Source organism: Ruditapes philippinarum, unplaced genomic scaffold (genome assembly GCF_026571515.1).
Source record: "Ruditapes philippinarum isolate M1 unplaced genomic scaffold, ASM2657151v2 ctg1086_1_1_1_1, whole genome shotgun sequence".
Classification (NCBI taxonomy): Eukaryota; Metazoa; Mollusca; class Bivalvia; order Venerida; family Veneridae; genus Ruditapes; species Ruditapes philippinarum.
In genome coordinates this window covers 528,712-553,608 of record NW_026857769.1, presented here as the reverse complement: position 1 = coordinate 553,608, position 24,897 = coordinate 528,712, and the positions used below count along the sequence as shown (strand labels likewise).

The window sequence follows — 24,897 nt, the reverse complement described above, 5'->3', positions numbered from 1 at the left end:
GAATAATCGTAACATTTTGAGGGTTTCATTCAGGAGATTGTATACACTATAAAGGTCATATGGTGACTTTTCGGCTTAATTTCAGTGAAAAAGGGGCAATAAAATGGAACCATCAAGCTTTAGTAAACTAGCTGGACATCTCCCTCAAAGTTTTAATATCTATCTAATATCTACTGTAAAGATTAATTTCTGTTAAAGATAATTTCATAATTCTTTGCTTCATAACATAATTATTTCTAATTTTATAATAATTAAAATATTAGCATATAGATCTATATAAATAACTTATCATGGATGGGATTTTTATGATATTCACTACAGTGAATTCACTTTAATACATTTCTAATACGATTTCTTTGTTTAAAAATCAAACTCTATTCCAGACGTGCTCTACAATATTTATAAATCCATGCCATCAATCAATCTGACATGACAGAAATAAAATTTAACTAGGATATTGAAACACTTTGCCATTATTATTAGGATATCGTGTTGGACGTATCGACACAATTTTCATTTTAAAACGGTAGGTAGACCATTTTACAATGCCTTGCAGGTTGTGATGTGCGCTCGTACATATAGGGCTAATCTTGTCATTTTCTCGCGAATCCAAAATCTACATATTAAGCAAATTACAAGTCAGTAAAGGATAAAGTTGAGTCAACAGAAACACGTACAAAATTTAATTGGCATTGCCTGGCAGTATTTATTCTCAAAGAATATTTTTAATATACATTCAAAATTGTAAAAAGAACATTACATTTCTAATACGATTTCTTTGTTTAAAAATCAAACTCTATTCCAGACGTGCTCTACAATATTTATAAATCCATGCCATCAATCAATCTGACATGACAGAAATAAAATTTAACTAGGATATTGAAACACTTTGCCATTTATTATTAGGATATCGTGTTGGACGTATCGACACAATTTTTCATTTTAAAACGGTAGGTAGACCATTTTTACAATGCTTGCAGGTTGTGATGGTGCGCTCGTACATATAGGGCTAATCTTGTCATTTTCTCGGCGAATCCAAAATCTACATATTAAGCAAATTACAAGTCAGTAAAGGGATAAAGTCAAGTCAACACAAGCACGTACACAATTTAATTGGCAATGCCTGGCAGTATTTATTCTCAAAGAATATTTTTAATATACATTCAAAATTATAAAAAGAACATTACATTTCTAATACGATTTCTTTGTTTAAAAATCAAACTCTATTCCAGACGTGCTCTACAATATTTATAAATCCATGCCATCAATCAATCTGACATGACAGAAATAAAATTTAACTAGGATATTGAAACACTTTGCCATTATTATTAGGATATCGTGTTGGACGTATCGACACAATTTTCATTTTAAAACGGTAGGTAGACCATTTTACAATGCCTTGCAGGTTGTGATGTGCGCTCGTACATATAGGGCTAATCTTGTCATTTTCTCGCGAATGCAAAATCTACATATTAAGCAAATTACAAGTACAAAGTACCCTTGGTCAATGGAATGTGCACTTTGTTTTTGGTGTTTAGTGAATATGGACTTATTTCATTTCGAAGTAATTTTTTTTTTAATTTCCATTTATGTTGTCAATTTTGTTCGGATTTTTCTATAGTATCCTTATTCAATCGCTTAAAATAATCAAAGATATATCCAATCTCTGCATGTGCAATAACTTCAACAAATTGTGTGCCGTTTAATTAAATACAAGATTAATACGTTATGTCAAGAAGTCATTTGTTTTCAACAAAATTGTAAAGTTTTAATCAACATCTAGGAAATATTCACTCAGAGGCCTGTAATTCAGCAAATTAAAAACTGAGAAAACAAGACAGTAATTAAATATATTGTAGAGAAATAAGCACCGTGATTTCTTTTTTTTAATATTTTCTCTAATGCTAATCGACCTGAACATATTTGATAAATGATGAAAGACACGAATAGATCTATTGTTTCGAATTTAATGAAAATTATTTAGAATACAAAACTCACAGCTATGCGGGGGATTTGAAGTCGACGGTCATCTTCTATTTATTTTTTTTTTAACCGTTCATTATCAAGTTTAGTCAGACAACAGTATTGGGCTAAGTCTGGCGGTACGAATGTGAAGACTGGCCTTGCTGTATAAACTGGTGACTAAAGTTTCGCCAATTACTGGGCGGACAGACACCGAGGTCACTCCTACGAAAAAAAATATATATTATCAGTTATAAGGATGATTGTTTTGCGGGGCTATTTCAGAGAAAATTTCATATTTAGAAACCTAGCATGTTTATAGTTTAAAGCCTGTATGGAAAAAAAACGCTTATGAGGAAAATCAGTTTATCTTTTGTTGTACTTTCTTCTAATATTTCAATAATTCCTGAACTTAAGCAAGACAGACAAAAATACATAATTGCCAAGTTCCCCATGATCTTTTGTTCGGAAACAATGTTAGACACAAACAATTTTGCTTTTCTATTTTTGTAAACTTTTACGTGAAAAAGTATTTCCTTGTACTAATTAAGGGGGACTCGCATTCTATTGGTTAACAGAAGACTCTCCCATAAATTGATCATCATTCCTTAAATATCATGTCATTATCACCCTTGTTTTATCCTGGAAGGTTTATCTGAAAGAAAAACTTGAGAATGTACATCATTTCCTTTAAATCCATTAAAACAAAGCGCAAAATATCATTACGTCTGCTACAGAATGCCGCTTGAGGAAAATATAATATAGACCTTTATACATTACAAAGTTCCGTAAAAACGGAAGAAGCATTTTGCGCATTATACTTATTATAATAGATAATTATAAAGACATTCACAAAACAACTCATGTGAAGATCATACAGAAAAAAATGCACATTCGAATTGCATCCTATGAATTGCGAAAGTAATTCAGAGCTGATTTTTTTTATCAATTTCTTCAATGTTAAATTGTGCATCATAACAACATAATGAAATATTCTTGTTGTAATATGAAACACAATATAAAACATGCTTCACAATTTTCAGAATTTACATTTTTATCAGAATTTCATTTCAAGCAAAACAAAATAAAAACATTATCGTGAACATTTTTTACACGAAATGTTCTTCTTTATGCAATTACAGCACATTTTCAATTATAAAATAATCCAAATCATTTAATTCTAACTTTCATTTCCGTCTAATTTCCTAATTGAATACAAAATGTCATTATTATTTTTTCTCTATGTTTTGCTTAAATGACTTAATGCCAATATTGAATCACAGAATTACAGAACGACTGAATAACAAAGAAATTTCAAAGATCTAGCAGTCTCCAGGTATGTATACATGCAGCCTCGAAGCAAATAAATTGTGTATAAGTCAGTTTAAAGTGATACAGTGAAAGCAATTAAATTTTGAACAACTAAGTTAACGTTGGTATGCTCGAAGCAATTAAATTTTGAACAAGTCAGTTTATGGTGGTACGGTTTTTGTTGTTTATCCTTTTTTGCCACGATCGCATCAAGTACTTGTATTAATATGACCAAAAAAGAACGTTTGTTGAAGAAGAAAAAACTTGTCTAGTCCCGTTGTGGAATATACACCTACACAAGGCAGTTTAGGAAATGAGTTACAGAACGATGTAAGGTCAGACAATGGGTGTAAGATATAACGTGCTTGGGGTCATTCCTACTTAAACAAGGTGGTTTGTTTTATAGTTTTCCCATATATATTACATTTTCTACGTTTGTTTGAAGTTTAATCAAATAAATGCAGCACATTTCCAGATTTGTGTCAATATTGATAAAAATTTGTTATGAAAAAGGGGACAAACCATGTCATTTTTCCTGTGCAATAAACTTTACACTCATTGTTTAGCACTGGTAAGTTAGAGGAACTTTAGTGTCTATAAGCTTATTGCTTAATACACAGTCGAGCTAAACTAGATTCTGTACAAAGTAAATTTACAAAGATTTCAAGTGATCTTATCGGGCCTATAGCACAGAATGTACAGAAATTTCTCTAACCTGATTAAGCAAAGAATCTGTCATACTTTGCAAAATATGTTCAAAGTTTGACCTGAATTGTGTACATTTTGTACATTATTTGTACATTTTCTAAACAATGAATATTATTTTTCTAAAGTTTGATTTTTTGAACATTTCTGGAGGCTTTATCATTAACATAAAAAAACATCCCTGAGAAATGAATAATTTTTTCCATCTTTAGAAAGAGCACACAAGAGTTTTAAAATGTTTAAATAATGGTCTTAAGGCATTGTTAGACACTTACTGATTTATCACCTAAAATGCAGCACTTAATGTGAAATTATTTGTCCTAATAGAAGCAAAATGTTAACAAAGTATTTTGACTTCCACACAAAATCACTATAACTATACTAATTAACAAAAGCAACAAATGCAAAAGAAGTTTTACGTAATTGGCCAATCAGTAAAATTCTGTGAACTATAAAAGTACACCAAAAAAACGCTTTTGAGAAATAAAAACAGAAGCCTTATGTGGGCATAATGGGCTTATTAATAATGGGTAGTAACAAAAAACACAATTGAATTTAAGCAAATTTTATTTCCTTTTCTATATTTTAAAGCTGTAAGAATTATACCCCGACTTTAAGAGGGGAAATCACAATGCTACATGATTGCACATACATGTATAATATTAACTTAAATTTCATTCCCAGATTAATATACATGTATAACATCTATAAAAATAACCATATAAAATACTAAAATATTTATACAGAAAAATGAACATGATGTAACCCTCGTTTGTCAGGAAAAATAAACCCTGCCATGATGATAACTTTATTAATAATTACATAATGACAATATGAAAATGGGGTATACAATGTGATTTACAAAAAATCCCAAAAAACATCATACTAAAATAGTCTCAACCCTTGCCTTGCCAGCAAAGGCAATAATTAACCTTTTCCACCGGTAAAGGGCCAGGCCAACCTTTCAATATGTCAAGAATCTATAATGTTGGTATGTCTAAATAATGGTTTTAGAGCATGTAAGACACTTATCAGTAGAAATAAATAGCACTCGGTGTAAAATTATTTGTCACAAAAGTAGCTAAATGTAAACAAAGTAGTATTATGACTCCCATACAATATACCAATTCACTATAGCTATATTAATTTTAACAAAAGCAACAGATGCAAAAGATGTTCAGGTAATTGACCAATGAGTAAATTCCTAAGGCACCAAAAAAAGGGTTTTGAGAAATAAAATTTAAAGCATTTCTGGGGCATAATGGCCCTTAAGAAAAGGTATCAGTAAATAAATAAAATAAAATTAAATAAGGGATATGATAAAATTGAGAAATATAACTGTTTTTTGGAAATCAAATATTTGACTACTGGAACAGGTGCACTATTGAAGAGAGAGGCATGATTTAGAGAACTAAGAAGACGTCCATTGGATAATGCTTTGTTTTTGTATTTTAAGAACTACAAGACTAGTATGGTTTCATGCACAGAAAATTCCTGCAATGTTTCTTTTATGTAGGTCCTACTACTAGTGGTACCAGACAAGTTGTTAATTAAAATGGAAATGTGAACATATGTACTTGTGAGTGGTGCATGTACTACAATAAACAAATGCTAGTGAGCGACCCCAATATCTCACTTTGATATTGTTCAAATGTATGCCAGGTGAGCTAACATGTAACATGTGATAAACAATGGTACAAATGAGAATAAAAAAAATATCATTCAAAAGGTTTGATAATTAAGTTCAATATTAACAAGAACTGTCGGAGGACAGTATTGACACGACTATTGGAAAAGTTGTCACAAGGGTGTTTTATTGAGTATAATAATGCTAATTACCTACGAATACATAAAATTGACCGAAAAGGTACAAAGGCTTGTTATTAAGATGTTTTATCAAGTAAATCACTGCTTTATTATTATGAATGCATAAAATTGTCCCAAAAAAGGCACAAACCCTTCAGTAGTTATGGAGATAATAGCTTACCATGAATTTGAAAAAGGGTAGACAAATCAGCCTAAATGCAAGATAGAATTATGGATCCTAGTCAGTGACCTACAATTATGATTCTAAATGCATATGTGAAGTTTTAAATATTGAGATCTGTAAAACTTGCATGTAAACATTAACCAAGAGACTAAGTAGAAAAGGGGAGATGAATCAGCCTAATGCAAGATAGAGTTATGGAACTTGGTCAGTGACATACAATTATGACCCTCAAATTATGACCCTAAGTACATGTGTAAAATTTCAAGTAAATATCTTTGAAGACTTTTAACCTTTAACCAAAATTTCTAAGTTTCAAAGGGGCAAATAATTCTGCAAATATTGCAGGCAGGGTTATGTAATTTTGCAAACTGATGTACATTGTTACTATAAAAAAGTATTGTAAATTTCAATTGAATATCTCAAGCAATAATTGAGTACAAAAAAACTTTAACCAAAATTTCTAAGTTAAAAAGGGGCATAATTCTGTCAATATTGTAGACATAGTTATCCAACTTGTCAATCTGATGTACCTTGTTACTATAAATAAGTATTGTAAGTTTCAATTAAATATCTCAAGCAATAATTGAGATATTTGACTTTACAAAAAACTTTAACCAACGCAGACACCGACGCGACTACAATAGCTCTCATATTCTTCGAATAGTCGAGCTAAAAATCAAATGAAAATAAAATCAATCACTAAAGAAATCATGCATTTCATTAATTTACAGTGCACACACAATGTAAACAGAAAAATTGAAGAAATGTCCCTGACATATAAGTTATGCTCTAAAGCTAAAAAAAAAAAAACAATAAAAAATCTGCATAATTACGTTAACTTGGTTTTGCAGTGTACCTTTTTTCAAGTAAGTATTATTTTAGTGAAAAGTACAGGAGTAAAGCTAAAGTATTCAATAAACTATGTCTTTGATAACAATATGTGCCTAGCTTCTCACTGAGTCTGACAAACCATCTAATCCAACTTAGGATACAATTTAAGAGACAAAATTTGGAATGGTTTCAATGGGAAATATATTTGTCCCTTGCCAGCATCCAAGACAAAGTCATTCCTTTGCTCTTCTTCTAACCCATTGACTCTGAAACAGGAACAAAATATCATAAATCAAGCAAACAGACATTTGAGCCGCATCACGACAAAACCAACATAATGGGTTTGCGACCAGCATGGATCCAGACCAGCCTGCGCATCCGCGCAGTCTGATCAGGATCCATGCTGTTCACTATCAGTTTCTCTACTTGTTATAGGGTTGGTAAGCGTACAGCATGGATCCTGATCAGACTGTGCAGATCTGGATCCATGCTGGTCGCGAACCCATTATGTTGGTTTTGTCGCGACGCGGCTCATTTATATTATTAGTTATAAAGATTTTTGGCAGGTTATACAGCCATATATAAATGACTGGTTGTTTGGAAATTGTGGCTCAGGTTATGTTAGCAAACAACCATTTATACATGGCCATATAACCAGTCAGAAATATTTGTAATACAGCAACCTTCCTTTTTTAGAGAAAACAAACCGAGATTTCTTCAAAAATTGACAGCAGCTGTGTATATTCATCTATAGAAACATCACAATTATCCAATGCAAAGTAATGTTAAAAACGAGCAGTTGCCTTATATGTTGTCAAAAGTCTTTTTAATGGACTGATAAGGTGCACATTTTTTTTACTCCTTTCTTTAACTTAAAAGAAAATAATTAATAAATTTGCAGCAGCCATGTACATTGTATGTAAATAATATAAAACATAATAATTTTCCAACGAAAATCAATGTTACACGTGAAAACTTACACCGAAACTGTCTGCAATGGTATGGTAGTTGACACGGTTGTGCCACATGCACCACCATATGACTCATAAAACCTTAACACTAATGCTCTGTCTTTCTCACTCTAAAATATCAAAATTTCATAGAAATATTATACAGTGTATATACATGTATAAAAGTATACTAATTGTCAAAAATCAAAAAGATGGTTCAGAAAATTGGCCAGTGAGTAACTTTTTGGAAACAAAAGAAAGACACACAAGAAAACTTTTGAGAAATGAAAATAAAATAGCATTTCTGCAGCATAATGTGCCTTTAATATACCAAAAAAATTCAAATGGATTGTTCCAAATTTAAAGCTGGACAACTCTGTTAAAGAAATTCAGCAGGTTACAGGGTAAATAAAGACTAACTTGTGAAATGTTCTAACAATGTATACTTGATAGAAATAAAAGACTGACTGTGTCATCACTACAATATTATTGTCAGCAAGAGCTATCTGTTAGACAGCACGCTCAACAATTCTTATAAATAGTTCAACATATTTCCCTTAATCTGCCCCATTTTATTTTTAAATGAACTTGTCTAGCTTTAATTTCTGGAACTGTCCATTATCAATTTACGAATATCAAAATGAAATTATTTTTTTCTAATGTGGCATATAAATTCAATTTCCTAAATTAAATACATGTAGATGCTGTTTAAGAACACCAGACTTTTTTATACATTTCCGAGGAAGCCTGTTAACCAAATAGGAATAAATGCCATTATTAGCAACTAGAAATTACTTTTGGCTCTTTAATCCCAACATATTGCTTTATGCAAATTCATACAAAATTAGAGCGAAGATTTTCCAGAACATTTGGCATTGGCCTAATAAGATTTTGACAGATTAAACTTGGCACATACTGACATTATTGCTTTCACTATAGAATTCCAGGCAAACATAATTGGACAATAAATTAAACCTCCGTCAATCAATTAAAGAAACTTAATGAAACTGTTGCTATTAGAATAGAATATATTTTACTTTGCTTGATAATTTGTTCGACTCTGGATCTAAGAATTAAGCTATATATATCTTGACTAACGCTTGATTTATGGGACACTTAAGGCATTATGTATCAGATTTGCATTTCTATTTCTGGAACATTCCCTGGTGAGCATTTTCAATATATTCGACAATAGCAAAATAGAATAATCGTAACATTTACAGATGAACAGATGAACTTTTCCAAGTTTTGATTTTATTTATTTTTTAAAGTGTTTCATTCACATAGTACACTTTAAAGGTCATATGGCGAGTTTTCAGCTTAATTTCAATGAAAAGGGGGCAGTAAAATGGAACCATCAAGCTTTAGTAAACTAGCTGGACTGTGATCTCCCTCAAAGTTTTAATATTTATTAAATATCTAAAAATTAATTTCTGTTAAAGATAACTTCATAATTCTTTGCTTCATTACATATTAATTTCTAATGTTATAATAATTAAAATATTAACACACTTTACTTAATAAGCTTATCATGTGATTTTTATGTTATTAACTACTGTGAAATCACTTAAATTCGTGGACATGAAATTTCGTGGTTTTATCAGAAAGAACATCTTTGTGGGTTCCTAAATTTGTGGATTGTCCGTTTGTGCAAAACATAGTTGAATGCAAATAATGTACAGTAAATATATAATTTATCTTACAGCTTAATTGGATCTTCAATTTATTTAACCTATCTATGAAAATTACCAAAATAACTGATTTTACAGCAAGTGACCAAATTATTATCACTTTTTTATTTTGCGTGAATAATGGTGTTGAAAAAGCAAGTTAAGAAGTATCATAACACATGTTTGACAACATTTTCCCATATTTATACACGCAACAATAAAATTGTAAGTGTCTGTAATAATTTTAATGGTAAGCCCCACGTCCCATATGCCACAGCCTGCTATCTAAATCAATATATTACCAGAGAGAATGAAATATATTATTTTGCAATGTTAATGTGTTTAGATTATTTAACCCTTTGCCATCGGAAACATCCCTCTCAAAGAACAAAATCGATGTCTAGTAGCTCAAGTTTATTAAATTATTTACACTAGTCACTGGGAAAATCCCCATCAGAACAGTGGCTTACCTTTTTTACATTCTCTAGAACAACTTGTTTGTTATCAAGCTTGAAGTAGCTGTGACTGTTTGGAGCAGTCATATCAATCTGCTGATGTTGTACATGTAAGGAATTGTTAAAACAGTATGCATGCTTGATCACATCTGCAGCCTGGAAAGTACCTGGAAGTGAAGATTTTTTTACCTGATATTTGACAAATAATGAACCTGTGTATAAACCATTTTCATATTGTATGCAATTTTATTTACAATTTAAACGATTCTTGATCCACCTTAACCTTTATTGAGGTAGGCTTAGAGGCATACTGATAACGTTTTTTCCTGTTCTAAAGTTTATTTGGAATGCTTGTGGACAGATTTCCCCCCCACCCATTTCCCCCCCCCCAAATTTTTATCAGTTCAAGGGCATTAACTCACAAAATACTAAAGAATTTTTTGTTCATGATCTTTTTCAATCACACACAATATTTATCTAATTTTTTTTAATCTGTTCTTAAGTTGTAGATAGGGACCAACCAAAGTGGAGATTCTTGGACCATATTTTTGTAGTGGCCCTTTCTTCTTTTGTTTCAGACTGAATGAATTGTATGTCTACTGTTACATAGCCCCTAAACCTAGTCTAGTTGCTTGGACAGATGGGACACATGGACAGACCCACAAAAACTCTTATCTGTCAAGCACTGCGGCTGAGAGCTACTACACTTTCTTGAGAACTTACCATGATGGGGCATTAGAGCATAATTGAACTCATGAGTCTCTATATCAGCCATGTTATCAGGAGACTTTGGTGACCTAAGTCTGAAAATGCAAAAATAGTAAGTTATTAAATAGTACATTGTACATGTAATCTAAAAAAAAAATGGACAATCAGATATTTCAGTGCCCATTTTTTTGTTCACTATAACGGTCATATAGTAGCTTTCAAGCTTTATTGGCAGAGAAAGAACTTGAGTGCCCATCTAAGCATAAGTTGAGGAACAAACTACTGCCATGCTTCATTAAGTGCCAATAAAAAGGGACGTTTAACATAGTATTGTTAGTGTTTAGTGATATGTGATTTGACAAATGTAAATTTCCTCAAGGAATAAAGAGATATGCAGTTGAATCATTATTTACTATACAATAAATGGAACCAGACAAATTTAAAACAAAACTTTTTAACATTTTAAAATATTGTCAGAAACCAAGATTTTTACTTAAAAACTGACATAATTTTCATAAGATTTTTTTTTTGTTGGGTTTTAACCCTTTACCACATATATACGCGAAACAATGCACTTTCGACCCCCCCTTTTTTTAGGCCTCAAATAGTGCAAAAATGTCCTATTTGGGCCCCAAAGATAAGTTTTCGTTTGAGAAATGTTGCTAAAAAAATTGAGCATTTTTTCGGCGCCAAGAAAATTTTGGACTTGTGAGAGGCTAAAAATGACCCCAGGTCGATCATAATGTAACGTTGAACCAACGCTGAAAAGCTTTTGACTCTATCTCAATCCCTTGAGCAGTTGCAGCACTTTGAAATAAATTTTGATGGAAAAAATCGAGGCAAAATAGTGATTTTTGGCAATTTTGAGATGTCCCCTCGTTGCCATGGTAACAGGAAATTTAAGACTGAGCATGTCGTTACAAAGGCAATAGTCCAGTCAGCATTTGTGCCAAGTTTGATTAGTATTGAAGCATTTTTCATAGTTTCATAGCAGTTTGAACTTGTAACAGGAGGCTTTTCAGTGAAAACGGCCATTTTTCACAATATGCTCATGGGGGAAAGGGTTAACTAAAAAAATTATAAATGTTACAAAACAACAATTTTTCACCAAAATTAGGTGAAAGACCACATGTTAACATGGAAAAACTAGTTTTTAGGTGATTCCAAAGTTTTTCATCATTTTTTGTTAAAGGCTTTTTGACATGATATTTGTTTACCATCAGACAAAGGTCTAGACCAATGACTGTATAGATTTTCAATTCATTCCTTCACCCTGTTTTACTAGAATAATCATTTTTTATGTGTAAAATTACCTAAAAATGAAAACACTTTTTGCTCAAATCAGGCTAAGAATGGCACAAAACATTTATATTCAATTTAATCATGAGTATATCGAATTTTACCCTTTGCAGAGTTTTCTGTATTAAGTGCTTTTTGATCAGTGTAAGAATTTAAAAGTTAGACTTTTTGACCTCAGTGGAGCTCCTTTGACCCTTTCCTTCGTGAGCATATTGTGAAAAATGGCCGTTTTATTCAGTATTTGTATAGTAATTACAATTGGCATCTGGTGCATCTGGTTTTTTGCTTGTTATTACTTTCTTTTAACCCTTTACCTAATGAGCATATTGTGAAAAATGGCTGTTTTCATTGAAAAGCCTCCTGTTAAAAGTTAAAACTGCTATGAAAGTTTGAAAAATGCTTCAATACTGATGAAACTTGGCACAAATGTTGACTGGACAATAGCATCTGTAAAAGCATGCTCAATCGTAAATTTCCTGTAACATTGGCAACAGGAGCTCTTCTCAAAATTGCCAAAAATCACTATTTTGCATTGTTTTTTTCCATCAAAACTCATTTCAAAGTGCTGCAACTTCTCAATGGATTGAGATAGAGTAAAAGGTTTTTTCAGCGTTGGTTACACGTTACGATAGACCAAAGGCCATTTTTAGCCTGTCACATGTCCAAAATTTTCTTGGCAATGAGTGGGTCTGCCACCCCCCTTCAAAGCCCCCCAAACAGAAAGGGGCACATCCCCCTTCTGGCCACCCCTTGATGTATCATCTTAATGGGGGGCGGCGCTGAAAAAGTGAATGAGTGATCATTATTTTTAACAACATTTCTCAAACGAAAAACAGTGTTTGGGGCCATAATATGCCATTTTTTCACTGCCTCAAAAAAGGGGGGGGGGTGTCGAAAAGCTGTCAAAACACGTCTATATGAGGTAATGGGTTAAAGGTCTCATGGCAACTTTTCAGCATTACTGGTGGAGGGAAACTTCATGTACCCCTCCTTAAGGAAATTCAATGTTCCGCTGGTGCAGGGCCAATATTGACCCCAGGGCTTTTATTTGAACAAACTGACTAGACAACGTTTCATGTCAAATATTTAAGCTCTAGCTCTTTGGGTTTTTTAAAAGAATATTTTTTTTAAATTTTTCTGTCAGTTGCCATGGCAACCAGAGTTCTACATGGAATTAAATTCTTTGAACAATTTTTAAAGTTGAATACCAAATGAACATTTCTGTGAAGTTTGAATGAAATTGGCTTAGTGGTTTATGAGAAAATGTCGTTTAAATTAACAGTTTACAGATGGACGACATATTAAGAAACAGGTTTTTAAATAGTACTAAAATATAAGCTATATATGGGTGCCCATGACTTATACAAGCATACGAGTTTAATTCAGAGTGCATTACTGAAATATTGCATGATATAAAGTTCACAGGTGCAGAGTAAAGTAATCATATAATCCATAATGATAATAGCATGAGTGATAAATAACAAACCCTTTCAACTCCATATTTATTAGTGATAAATAACAAAACCTTTCAACTCCATATTTATGAGTGATAAATAACAAACCCTTTCAACTCCATATTTATGAGTGATAAATAACAAACCCTTTCAACTCCATATTTATGAGTGATAAATAACAAACCCTTTCAACTCCATATTTATGAGCGATAAATAACAAACCCTTTCAACTCCATATTTATGAGTATTAATAACAAACCCTTTCAACACCATATTAATAACAAACCCTTTCAACTCCATATTTATGAGTGATAAATAACAAACCCTTTCAACTCCATATTTATGAGTGATAAATAACAAACCCTTTCAACTCCATATTCATGAGTGATAAATAACAAACCCTTTCAACTCCATATTCATGACTGATAAAAAAACAAACCCTTTCAAGTCCATTTTTATGTAACATCCTGCAACAATATGCTAAAACGTATATAAAATGTTTTATTTCATATAAAGGGAAAAAAAACATTGTGAATACCATATTTGCTTGTGCATAGGAGTTCCCTCCCTTATTTCCAACATACTCTTTAAAGGCTTTTTCAATCTGCTATGAGAAAAAAAAAACTAGCAAAACTTAAGTAAATAACTCATTGATAAATCAAAATCAATGATCCATGAATTTATTGATTTATATTATCACTGAATATTTAAGATTTTATTTGAAGAAATCAGAAACCAATCTTGAAAGCCATAGACTTGTGCTCATACAATGGTCACACAAACTCAGGGCCTGATTTTCGCTACTTGCTTTGCAACTTATGCTGATTATCATAACTACGATGAAGGTGGTTGAAAGTTTAACACTTACAATGACATGCGTAGAATATTGTCCACAGCTGAATGACCATACTTGCAATCGTTGAGCACTGCCACACCAAAATCATACTCTGATAAATCTGACCATTTATGACCGCAAACCTTAAATCAATTCAATAAATGTATGACATAGAACATACCATTTATTTTTTGTTGCATTTTACGTAGCATCAACACCGAAGAGGTCACATGGCGACTCTCCAGCTTTACGGGTAGAGGAAGATCTCAGGTGCCCCTCTATGCAGTAATTTAAACAAGAACGAGCACCAAAGTAGAACTAGTAACATTCCATAAGGTAGTTGGATAGCTTCCTCACAGAAAGAATCCAAAGTCCCTGGTGGGCTTTGAACCAACAATAATGAGGAGCAAGTGGTTTGAAGTCAAGTACCTTAACCACTTGGACATGGAACATTTACTTAAAAATATTTACAAAATAGACATGATCGTCCAAGATGTTCACCCAAGAACTATTACTAGACAAGGTCATGATTACTATAATGCAGAAGTAAGTTAGTGGATTATAGTTGTCCAAGGTCAAAGTTCAAGATCACATGCAAAACTGTATTGAAATTACAAATTTGAATGTAAATAGCTAAATTGTTAATAGATAAGTCACTGAGTGAAGTTTAAGGCCAAGCATTGTCCAGTATCATTCAAAACTTTGTGTAATAAAAATTTGAAGGTGAAGGTAACAGCATAAGTAGGTCAGTCTGTCGTTGTGTTATTGACTTGAGGTTGAAGTTAATTTACATGCACCAAATTGTATGTTTGTAGCTATGTCCAAATGAAATTCATGTGGTTTTAGATCAAACATCAGTTTTTTGGCATAAACATTCTTGAGCTTTTGATAAATAAATTATAGGAGAAATAAGCTACTATTTGATTTTGGTAAAAATGATGAATTCTGATATTGATAGATGGGATGATAAGATGGGCAACAGCATTACAACTGCCCACACTGAGCATTCTGTATCAAGTTATGCTAAAAGTAGGTAAAATTATTTATACCTCAAATCTTGCAGTATCCCAGGATGTATTTTGATGGTTTGGCCGTTTGATATGTCCACATTGAATATCATATGTTGCCTCCCTGGTATGTACACTGGTTGGAAACTCTACTTTCAGTAACTTTCTACTCTCATTCCACACTACCTGTATATGTTTATAAGAAATAGATAGGTCTTATATATTTGATAAAAACAAGGGAAAATACAATTACAATAACAAAACAAAACACAACTTCATATCATTCTCAGGGCTAATGAATATAATTTTCAGTGCTAATCATAAGTGAATCATTTTTTACAACAGGGCCATGGTTCATGTATCAAAACTTTTAAAAAGGTCCACTTGGCAATGCTTATGCCAAATATCAAAGATAGTTAACCATTTTTATCCTAAGATACATGATTTATGCCAAATATCTAAATATCTAAAGCTGAAAAAAAATTAATGTTTTCCTATCTTAGTATTTGTAAAATAAGTGACTCCCAAAGTGGGCCAATGTTGACCCCTTAGTAGGGCATGATTAAACAACTGTTTTAGAGGACCACAAGGTCAATACTACATGCCAAATATCTTTGATCTGAACATTGTAGTTTAATCAAATTTGAAGGTGATAGAAAAGCTTATATAATGCTATAATCAATTTTAACCATTAAGAAAGGAGCAAGTTATAAATTCAAAATATGTATGTTTCACATGATGAGTATAAATTTGGTGTTCCCTCAGCGAAATATATATTTCCTTTAACTCAGAAAAAAATAAGTTTCCCAGATATATAATAAGTAATAAAATATACCTTGGTAGAGAACTTGAGATAGGGACTTTGTGCATCCAGTATGATCAACTGTTCAATATGACTTCTTTCACTTATCTTTAATTGTACCTGTAAATGGACATACATTAGACAATTATTAAAGAATCTGACATTATCAATTTGACTTTTGCTTCAATACTTTTTCTTTAAATAAATACATAAAATTCATAAAAAAAGAAAAAGAAAAAATAAGCATACATTATCTCATATCATCCTTTAACAACACAAGCAGACATTAAGGCACAAAATGGAGCTTTTTGGCTGTCAAGGACAGATCCTAGACATGTCTGAATATTAAAGCAAAAGTAACCTTAGACAATAATGAAGGAGGTAAGTCCTGAAAAAGGCTGTTGGTGCCAAGCAAAGGGCCTGCTTTTCAAGCCATCACTCTGTGTTAGGGTCTCACACACCCTAGTACACTTTTCTTAACCAGTCAATGTGTCCTTGGTGAAAAATCAGCAAAGCTCTAAATCTTTAGGGAAAAAGGAGATGCTGTAAAAGTCAAATAGTGGCCTTTTATTTCAGGCATGAAATAGAAATCAGCACCATATTGTCAGCTGGCCTGGTACCTTCCTTACATGAAAGAATATCAAACCTCAGTTAGGGTTTTAATCAACAACATTAAGGGCAAGTGAAGGTGAACAGTTGAGATAGGTCAAGGGAAACACTAAATCAGTATGTATGAATTTTTTTTGAATGACTTATACTTTTGAAAACTTTACACTGCTTTATCATTAAAACTGGGATAAATTACAATGAACTGAACATGGAGAAAACTTTACCTTAACAGCAGCTCGCAAAGGTCCCTTCTCTACTATCCTTGAAGCTGACATTACTGTTTCCACAGGTTTCCTACAAAACAAGCATTCTATTTAATTTAACCTGCTGAACTTAATGACCAGTATTCCAAAACAATTTCTTCACATATGTATATTATATTCACATATATTCTATCAAAAGTACTTTTAGCTAACAATCTTAACAGCGTTCCTAGATTCAGTACTAGTTCTTTCCTATAATAATCAGATCCCTATGTAGCTGTAGCTCCAACAATACCAATAATTCACTTCTCAATTAAATTACACCATATAATATGTCAGTCACTTCTTTAGTATTTCAAACCATTATTAAATAAGTCATTTGAATTCTGAAAAATCAAATACATATTTGAATATGACTTTCAGAATATCCAAATACTGAATTTATTCCTGTCGTATATTTGAATATGGCAAACAGAATATTCAAATACTGATTTAAGAATACGTTCCCATCCCTACACAACATGCTATCTAAAAATTATCAAAAGAAGGTTCTGGGACCATACTTCCTTCAGAAAAATATGTCACAGGCTAAACATGTTCACTTATTTAGGGTGACAATGTGTTAGCAGTTGGATAGCTCAGTTGGTAGAGCTGCTGTACGGTATTCCTAGGGTCGGGATCAAGTCCCCATAAGGCTGCATTTTTTTGTCATTATACAAAATCATTATACCTAGTTTCAAGATGATAATCCATGATGTCCCAGGCATCCCAGTACAGTGGAATATCATCATGTATGATAAACTGATTGGCTGGGAACTCGTCAGACACTGCATTTCTTAAAATATAAAACAGAATTATACTACAATCAAAAATAACCAAAACAAGGGCATAAATACTGATGTAATAAGAAATAGACTTTTAAATTACCTTGTTCCTCTGTATAAATGCTCCCGCCATCCTTACAACAATATACCTAATGCTCTAAAATTGAAATATGTGGAAAAATCATGGGTAACACTGATATTTTCATAGATGAAATCTCAGTAATTAATGTGAATATTTTCACTTCAAATGTTACATATATTACAAACAACAAACCATCTACCTGACAGCGACTCCCAAATATTTTGCTATACAATGAATGACAAACATCTTATAAGTTAGACGGTTTGGGTTTTCAGTCACATCTACACTTTAAAGGTCATATGATGACATTTACTGGTGGCGGAAGACTTCAGGTGTCCCTTTATGCAATATTTGAGACCCAATTGGCCGCCTGAGTAGAACCACTGACCTTTCGGTGCTAGCAAGAAGCTTCCTCACATGAAAGAATCTAAAGAACCTTGCAGGATAAAATCACACAGTGATAAGAGGCAAGTGGTTTGAAGTAAATGACCTTAACAACTCGGCCACAAACTCCCCTACAAATCAATTTGAAAACCAGATATTGAAGTATCAGTGTCATATCATCTTTGTCCCTTAAAACAATAAATATATCTCAAAATAAAAAGCAATTAACTGGTATAAAATCTTTTGTTATTTTAATATTATAGTGAATGTTACAAAAAATTTGTACATGTACTTCAAACTTATAATTGTATTACTAACCTTGCTGACCCATGTAGAAACATTTTAGTAACACGACCAGTCTTGTCTATATATGCCTCTACACATTCATTCTTCATCAAGATCAAACCATCTTCCTAGAAATACAAATTTATTCCTACATAAAACAACTCGGCATCAATATTATCAACTCTGGCTAATTATAAAATTAATAATTTAAAATTTACTTAGCCTGCTTCCATTATTAATTCAAAGACAGTATTTATCAGGTCTTATATATACAAGTTTGTAATTCATAGAAAGTCCTAACTTAAGTCTGAAGTCAGTCTTAAGACCAAAACTGAGACAATTTGCATTTCAAAGAATTTTTTTTATTTTTCTTATGACTCCTGTGTTAGGACTCCTTCAATATCTGAGTACCAATACATATTACATTTTAAAAAGTTATAGTCTGTGCAAACTGCACAGACTTGCAAATTGTCCTAACTCTTCACTGGTTGCATAGATCTTTCACAAACACTTATCTATATGCGCACCAAGTATAATAAATTTGATAACCAAGTTTATAACTTGACTACCTTCAAACCTTCGAACAAAATCAAAAAGTATAAAATAATGAAAATCTTTTACCACATGTTTAACTTCAACAGGAGATACACCAGTATCATTTTTGAGAACACTATAACCATAGCTTGGTACTGTCACACAATCTGTATAATATAACAGATCAAATTAACCCTGAACATGCTAAATAAAGGGAATGGATTTGCGCAGTTTTGAATTTTGGAACAGTCTATTCAAAGTTTAAGGCATTTCAGTGTTAAAATACTAGAATTAAGCTACCAACAGTATAGAGTTTCATCAAATGTTCAGGCTGGTCTGAATTAAACAGAAATTATACATTTGCATAATTATTTAACAAAAAAAATAATAATGTGGCATGCAAATATGGTTTACAAGTGAGGAGAATTTGTATACAGTCAAACTTGTATTAAGCGACCGCGCAAGGGAAACACCAAAAACGGTCGCTTAATTAAACGGTCTCTTAAGACAGTCAGCATGATATAAAAGTCAAAATTTTTAAATGACATCTTTCTTATGCGGTAGGAATGTTTTTTAACTTCATTTTTATATAAATGTTGAATAATTAGTACGCTCCGATAATCTAAATGGATGTAAATGTAAAAAATAACTTTCTGATATTTATTGACAAAACGAGGTGCAAAACAGTTTTGATCCATTACGTACATGTTTGACATTTTTTTCTAGAATTTGTTAACTTCTCCGTTGGTTTTCCTTGTCCCCAACACGAAAACCCTAATAGTGAAGATGTTTTCTGTTGTGCATTTTTTCATTTGAAATAAACAAACTACATCTAATTGTTACGATAAATTTAACTGCTGATCAAGTTTAAGGTCAATTTAATGCAATCTATATGTCAACAAGCCAAGCATATTCACCATCTCAGTAGGGGGGGGGGGGGGGGGGAGCGTTGCATTGTTTATCCGATATTATTGGATAATACACGTCACGCGTATGCTTACAGTAACATGCCATAAGTATTGGTTAAAATGGCGGCCATATTGTATTTAATTGAGCATGTATGTAGGATTAGTTTCCCTTTGATCACATGCTGCCAAACAATGTTGACGTAAATACCACAGATATTAATAGCACAGCCATACTTTTAGGTGTACTTCATTTGCATACGCTAAACCGGTTTGGGAAATAGAAATTTTCACATGTTTATTTGTTGTGTTTTGATTGTTGACATACTTGTCACATTACAAGGCGGCGTTCTCTAAAAACACAATTACTTGACAGGTAAAAGTGGTCATTTAGTGAAAAGCTTTATCTCAATTAGGTGACTAATTAGCGGTCGCTGGTCGCGTTGAGCAAAAGTCGCTTAATACATTAAAGATATAGAGAGAAAATGATCGGGAGGAATTTAAAGTGGTCGTTTAAGACATAAGTCGCTTAATACACGTGGTCGCATGGGCAAGTTAGACTGTATATTGTCAGTCATTTAAAAATCAAGAACAAGTGATAATTATGAGTTAACTTACACAAGTTATTGCCATCACTGTCTACTTGAGAAACATCTTCAACTTTTCTCTTCTTACTTTGCTGTTTTCCAGGAGAATCAGCCTTCTTCACAGCAATGACTTCGGTCCTGTCCCATGATTGGTTGTTCCAGATCACATGACAGTTCTGCATGCCGTCTGCTTTTGTTCCAGATTTTGATATAGCATGGTGAGATGCCTGTGTGCATAGACTGTTTCCTGACTGCATTATGTCTGTGAAAAGGCATATTATATACTTTAAATATAAAGAGGCATCCACTATAGTATCACCATAAAAAAATCTAAGTACTTCAGACAGTGGTTCCAAAGAACAATCTTGAATGAATGTTGCATGACAAAATATTTCACATATCAACTATTAACAGACTTATAATATACAGATTGTGCAGAGTACAGATTTCCTTGAAGAGAAATAAGTAGAATACAGAATTTGCTTACAGAGCAAATGTGTAGAATACAGATTTCCATCAAGAGCAAATGAGCAGAATTGAGAATTTGCTTAAAGAGCAAATGGTAGAATACAGATTTTCTTCAAGAGCAAATGAGCAGAATACAGAATTTGCTTAAAGAGTAAATGTGAAAAATACAGATTTCCTTCAAAAGAATTTAGAGAATACAGATTTTCTTGAAGAGAAATGTGCAGAGTACAGATTTCCTCGAAGAGAATTTACAATATACAGATTTCCTTGAATAGAATTTACAGAATACAGATTTCCTTGAAGAGAAATGTGCATAATATAGATTTTCTTGAGAAATGTGCAGAATACATATTTACTTGGTGCGAACTGTGCAGAATACAGATTTCCTTCAAAAGCAAGTGTCCAGAATACAGCTTTCTTTCAAAAGCAAGATAAGTGTGCAGAATACAGATTTCCTTCACGAGCAAGTGTGCAGAATACAGGTTTCCTTCAGATCAAATGTGCAGAATACAGATTTCCTTCAAGAGCAAGTGTGCAGAATACAGATTTTCTTCAAGAGCAAATGTGCAGAATACAGATTTCCTTCAAGAGCAAATGTGCAGAATACAGATTTTCTTTTGGAGCAAACCTGTAGTCTTTGACATACTGAATAATCCTCTGTAAAGGGACATACAATAAACTGTTACACATACCATTGTAGTATCTGTGGGCATCATCATATACCTGCAAAAAGTAACATTGTTTACAGAGTTTTCTACATAATAATAAAAATCAAGATGCTTCTTACATGAACTAGCCCATTTAACTTAACCTAAATAAAAGATTAATTTGTAAACATTGCAATATCATTTTTTAAGCAATAAGAGGACATAAGGAAGATTGGTGTAAAAAATATTGTTAGCAACTTTTAGATCTTGTGACAAATATATTGAACTAGACAATTTATATCAATAAACGCTAAGTTTTATATTGATGCAATAAATAATATTTGGTAGGACCCATTTATAAGTAAAGAAGTAGAAGTTATATGCAGTCACCAATAAAAGATCATGCAAATTATTCAAGAAAATCTTGAGGAATTAGAAGTTTTGATATTTTCAGGTAAGCTTATACCAAGAGGGTCACAATGGCCCTAAATTGCTTGTCTTAAGCATACCATGCTCTAGTGAGCTAAAAATGTATTTATATACAATGTATAATTTAAGAGAACTCATTATGTACCAACAGGTAAGCTAAATACAAGAGGGTAATGATGGCCCTAAATTGCTCATCTTAATCATAGTTTACTCAAGTAAGCTAAAAATACCAATTTACAAATCATAATTTACGATAACTCATTATGTACCAACAGGTATGCTTATTAAAAGAGGGTCATGATGGCCCTAAATTGCTCATCTTGCATAAAATTGTACCAATATACAAACAATTATGTACCATGCCAATAGAGGATCCTGGTAAAACGTCATGAAACTGGTTCAAGAGAAGCAACTTCCACAATCTCAACAACTCGTCACTAGGATACAGATCTTCCTTACACTGCATAACCATGGCAATGCAACTCATGAACTCGGCATCGTGTAGCAAGAACTCACATTTCCTGTTCATTTTTTTCACCTGTAATCATGGAGCTAAATATACAGTATTGGATATCAACTTCAGTATTTTTGATATCAAAATCTGAATGGCCGTTAACAAACTGATGATTTTGGAATTTAAAAAAAAAAAACAAGAACCAAAAAACATGTCTTGATAATGATACACATGTTTTCAACACTTTATCCATGATATACCTTGAATTATATTCAATTATGTATATTTCGGCTCCCATTTTGCTTATCACAACAGATAAAAGTGAATGTCAGTTCTATCATTTAAAGATACATGTTGATCTATTCAAGGGTAAAGTGAAATTATCATTACATATAAATTCATATCATACAAGTCTAGGGAAGTGTCATACAGCCAACCAATAAGATTTTTTCAATCACATGATATTATAATTTCCTGAATATTGCCCAAAAATGACAAAATAACAGTTGCAAATATTACATTAAAAACAAGCATTATCATGTAGTGATAAAAATTCATACCTAACACAAAACTTACTTTGGCATGTGTTGTGTATGTACCATTGTGTAACTCAAGGTACAATTCCCCAGCCCATCGACACAATTTCCCACCATCCTCCGCCTCGATGTCACTAAAAAGCTGATCAGGTGTGCTCATTTTAACTCTGAAAGATATATAACCAAATTTCATCAAACTAAATTTTACCACTATCCTAAAACTTCAAGCATCACTAAAGAAATCATTATGCATAAAACCAGATTTACTAAGTCCTGGTAAGAAAGGCAAAGACTTTTATATTTGACAACCATACCAATCAGACAATTTTACAGTTTCCTGTTCTGCTTCACGCCTATAGTTACAGGTAAAACTAGAAATGTGTCCATGGGACACGGATGCCTCTAAATTCCACTGTTTTGTCAGTCAACTGACACAAAGCAGGGCAGTATGACAGATGGACAAAGGAAATTCTACATGACACCCCCTACCACTAAATGGTTGGGGCATAAAAATGACATGCAATTTTTTCAATGTTCACATTTGATTTTTCACAAAATATTGAGCTGCAAAAATTCCAAATTTCATTTTAATATTACAAGTTTATATCCTACAGAATCCTTAAAGACAATTAAAAGAAAGCAAAAAACCGGATGCAATTGCCAATTGAACAAAAGTTGTAAATTGCAAATCTTTACTATTAGTGAGGGGCAGTAACTCTAACAAAACTGAATTAATTCACACACAAATCCGCATCTGCACAACTTCACATGCTGATCCATATTCCTGTAAAGATTGTTGATCCTTAGCAACCCTGAGCAACACCTCTCAGCAACAACGAAACTCTCTGTTTGTCAAAGAAGGTTATTCTGCACAGGTTGATCTGTATCAATATTAAACTACATGTACATGTATCTAAATTGAAAAAGAATAACAGATTTTAGATTTATTATTATAATGCAATAACATGAATGCATACTTTGGTAATCCATCTACATCTTTCATTCTTGTTAGTCTTTCAACCATTTCTTCTCTGAAATCGTACAACATTCTATCATTATAAATTTATAACAACCTAATATAAGAACAACAAAAAAAACTTCTTCAAGTTTTATCCAGACAGATTCTTTAAAATGTTAAAACACTTGCATCAATGATTAAACTAGGAGAAGATCCATCCTTTTAATATGTTTCCTATTAAAAGCTTTCGGCCCAAATCAAAAAACTTTTATCAAAAATGAAAGGGAACCATTAAGATTTTTTCCAAACCCTAAATTTAAGTTGTTCAAACCAGTAATAATTTCAAGGAAGAAAATTTGTAAGTGCTTATTGTTAGATTGACACAAGATGTTGGCTTGACACACTTTTTGATGCCAGTAAAATAAATTTAAACTTGTAAAAAGGTGAGCAAGCTCCTAATTTTCCTCATTAGTATTTTAAGCAATTTGTTAAACAACTAAGAAATAAATAATTGAGTTGTATCCCTATTTTATAAAATCACCTATCCCACAACGCGAGGGTTTTTTGAATCCCATCAGGGCCATCGAGTTTCAAAATAACATAAAGTTCTTACGATGGTCCATTTCCACCATCACCAAATCCAAACAGAAAAGCTGTCTTGTCTGATCGGCCTTTGTCTTTAAAGTTTTTCGTTGTTCGTAACACCTGACCAATAGAATAATTTCAATTAAGATGTGAGTCAAAAGTAACATGGTATCTGATTCTACAAAAAAATCAGTCCAGATAGAAAATGAAAACTCAGGACAGAGACCATATTTTTGTGTTTGGTTTATTCACCCTTGTCTAATGAATGATGAATGACTAATATTATTCTCTTGGAGTATTTTGCATTTGCTTTTTTTCTAATGATATATTGACCATAACATATTTCCTTGTTTTACATAAATTAATCAGTTTTTTGGTTTTTGTTTTCTTTTTACTTTTTAAAGTGGCACAAAACACCACACCTCAAA

At 32.2% G+C, this 24,897-nt stretch overlaps 1 protein-coding gene across 4 annotated transcripts in view; it reads right to left on the bottom strand.

The window, feature by feature from the left end:
• The window catches only part of LOC132750893 (alpha-mannosidase 2C1-like), a 46,659-nt gene that overhangs the window by 4,384 nt on the left and 17,378 nt on the right, over window positions 1-24,897 (bottom strand). For 3 of the 4 annotated variants that reach the window (XM_060740964.1, XM_060740965.1, XM_060740961.1), the window contains exons 14-28: window positions 24,498-24,589; window positions 23,904-23,957; window positions 22,967-23,093; window positions 22,295-22,474; window positions 21,553-21,583; window positions 20,424-20,654; window positions 18,988-19,067; window positions 18,400-18,494; window positions 17,522-17,626; window positions 16,813-16,882; window positions 16,013-16,099; window positions 15,220-15,363; window positions 14,204-14,313; window positions 10,598-10,677; window positions 9,890-10,041 (exon numbers count right to left, since the gene is read on the bottom strand). In XM_060740964.1, the coding sequence (XP_060596947.1) occupies window positions 9,890-10,041; window positions 10,598-10,677; window positions 14,204-14,313; window positions 15,220-15,363; window positions 16,013-16,099; window positions 16,813-16,882; window positions 17,522-17,626; window positions 18,400-18,494; window positions 18,988-19,067; window positions 20,424-20,654; window positions 21,553-21,583; window positions 22,295-22,474; window positions 22,967-23,093; window positions 23,904-23,957; window positions 24,498-24,589 (1,638 nt within the window). Of the gene's footprint in view, window positions 1-4,548; window positions 7,066-7,779; window positions 7,881-9,889; window positions 10,042-10,597; window positions 10,678-14,203; window positions 14,314-15,219; window positions 15,364-16,012; window positions 16,100-16,812; window positions 16,883-17,521; window positions 17,627-18,399; window positions 18,495-18,987; window positions 19,068-20,423; window positions 20,655-21,552; window positions 21,584-22,294; window positions 22,475-22,966; window positions 23,094-23,903; window positions 23,958-24,497; window positions 24,590-24,897 lie in introns of those variants that run through there. The other variant, XM_060740962.1, reaches the window with a different exon arrangement.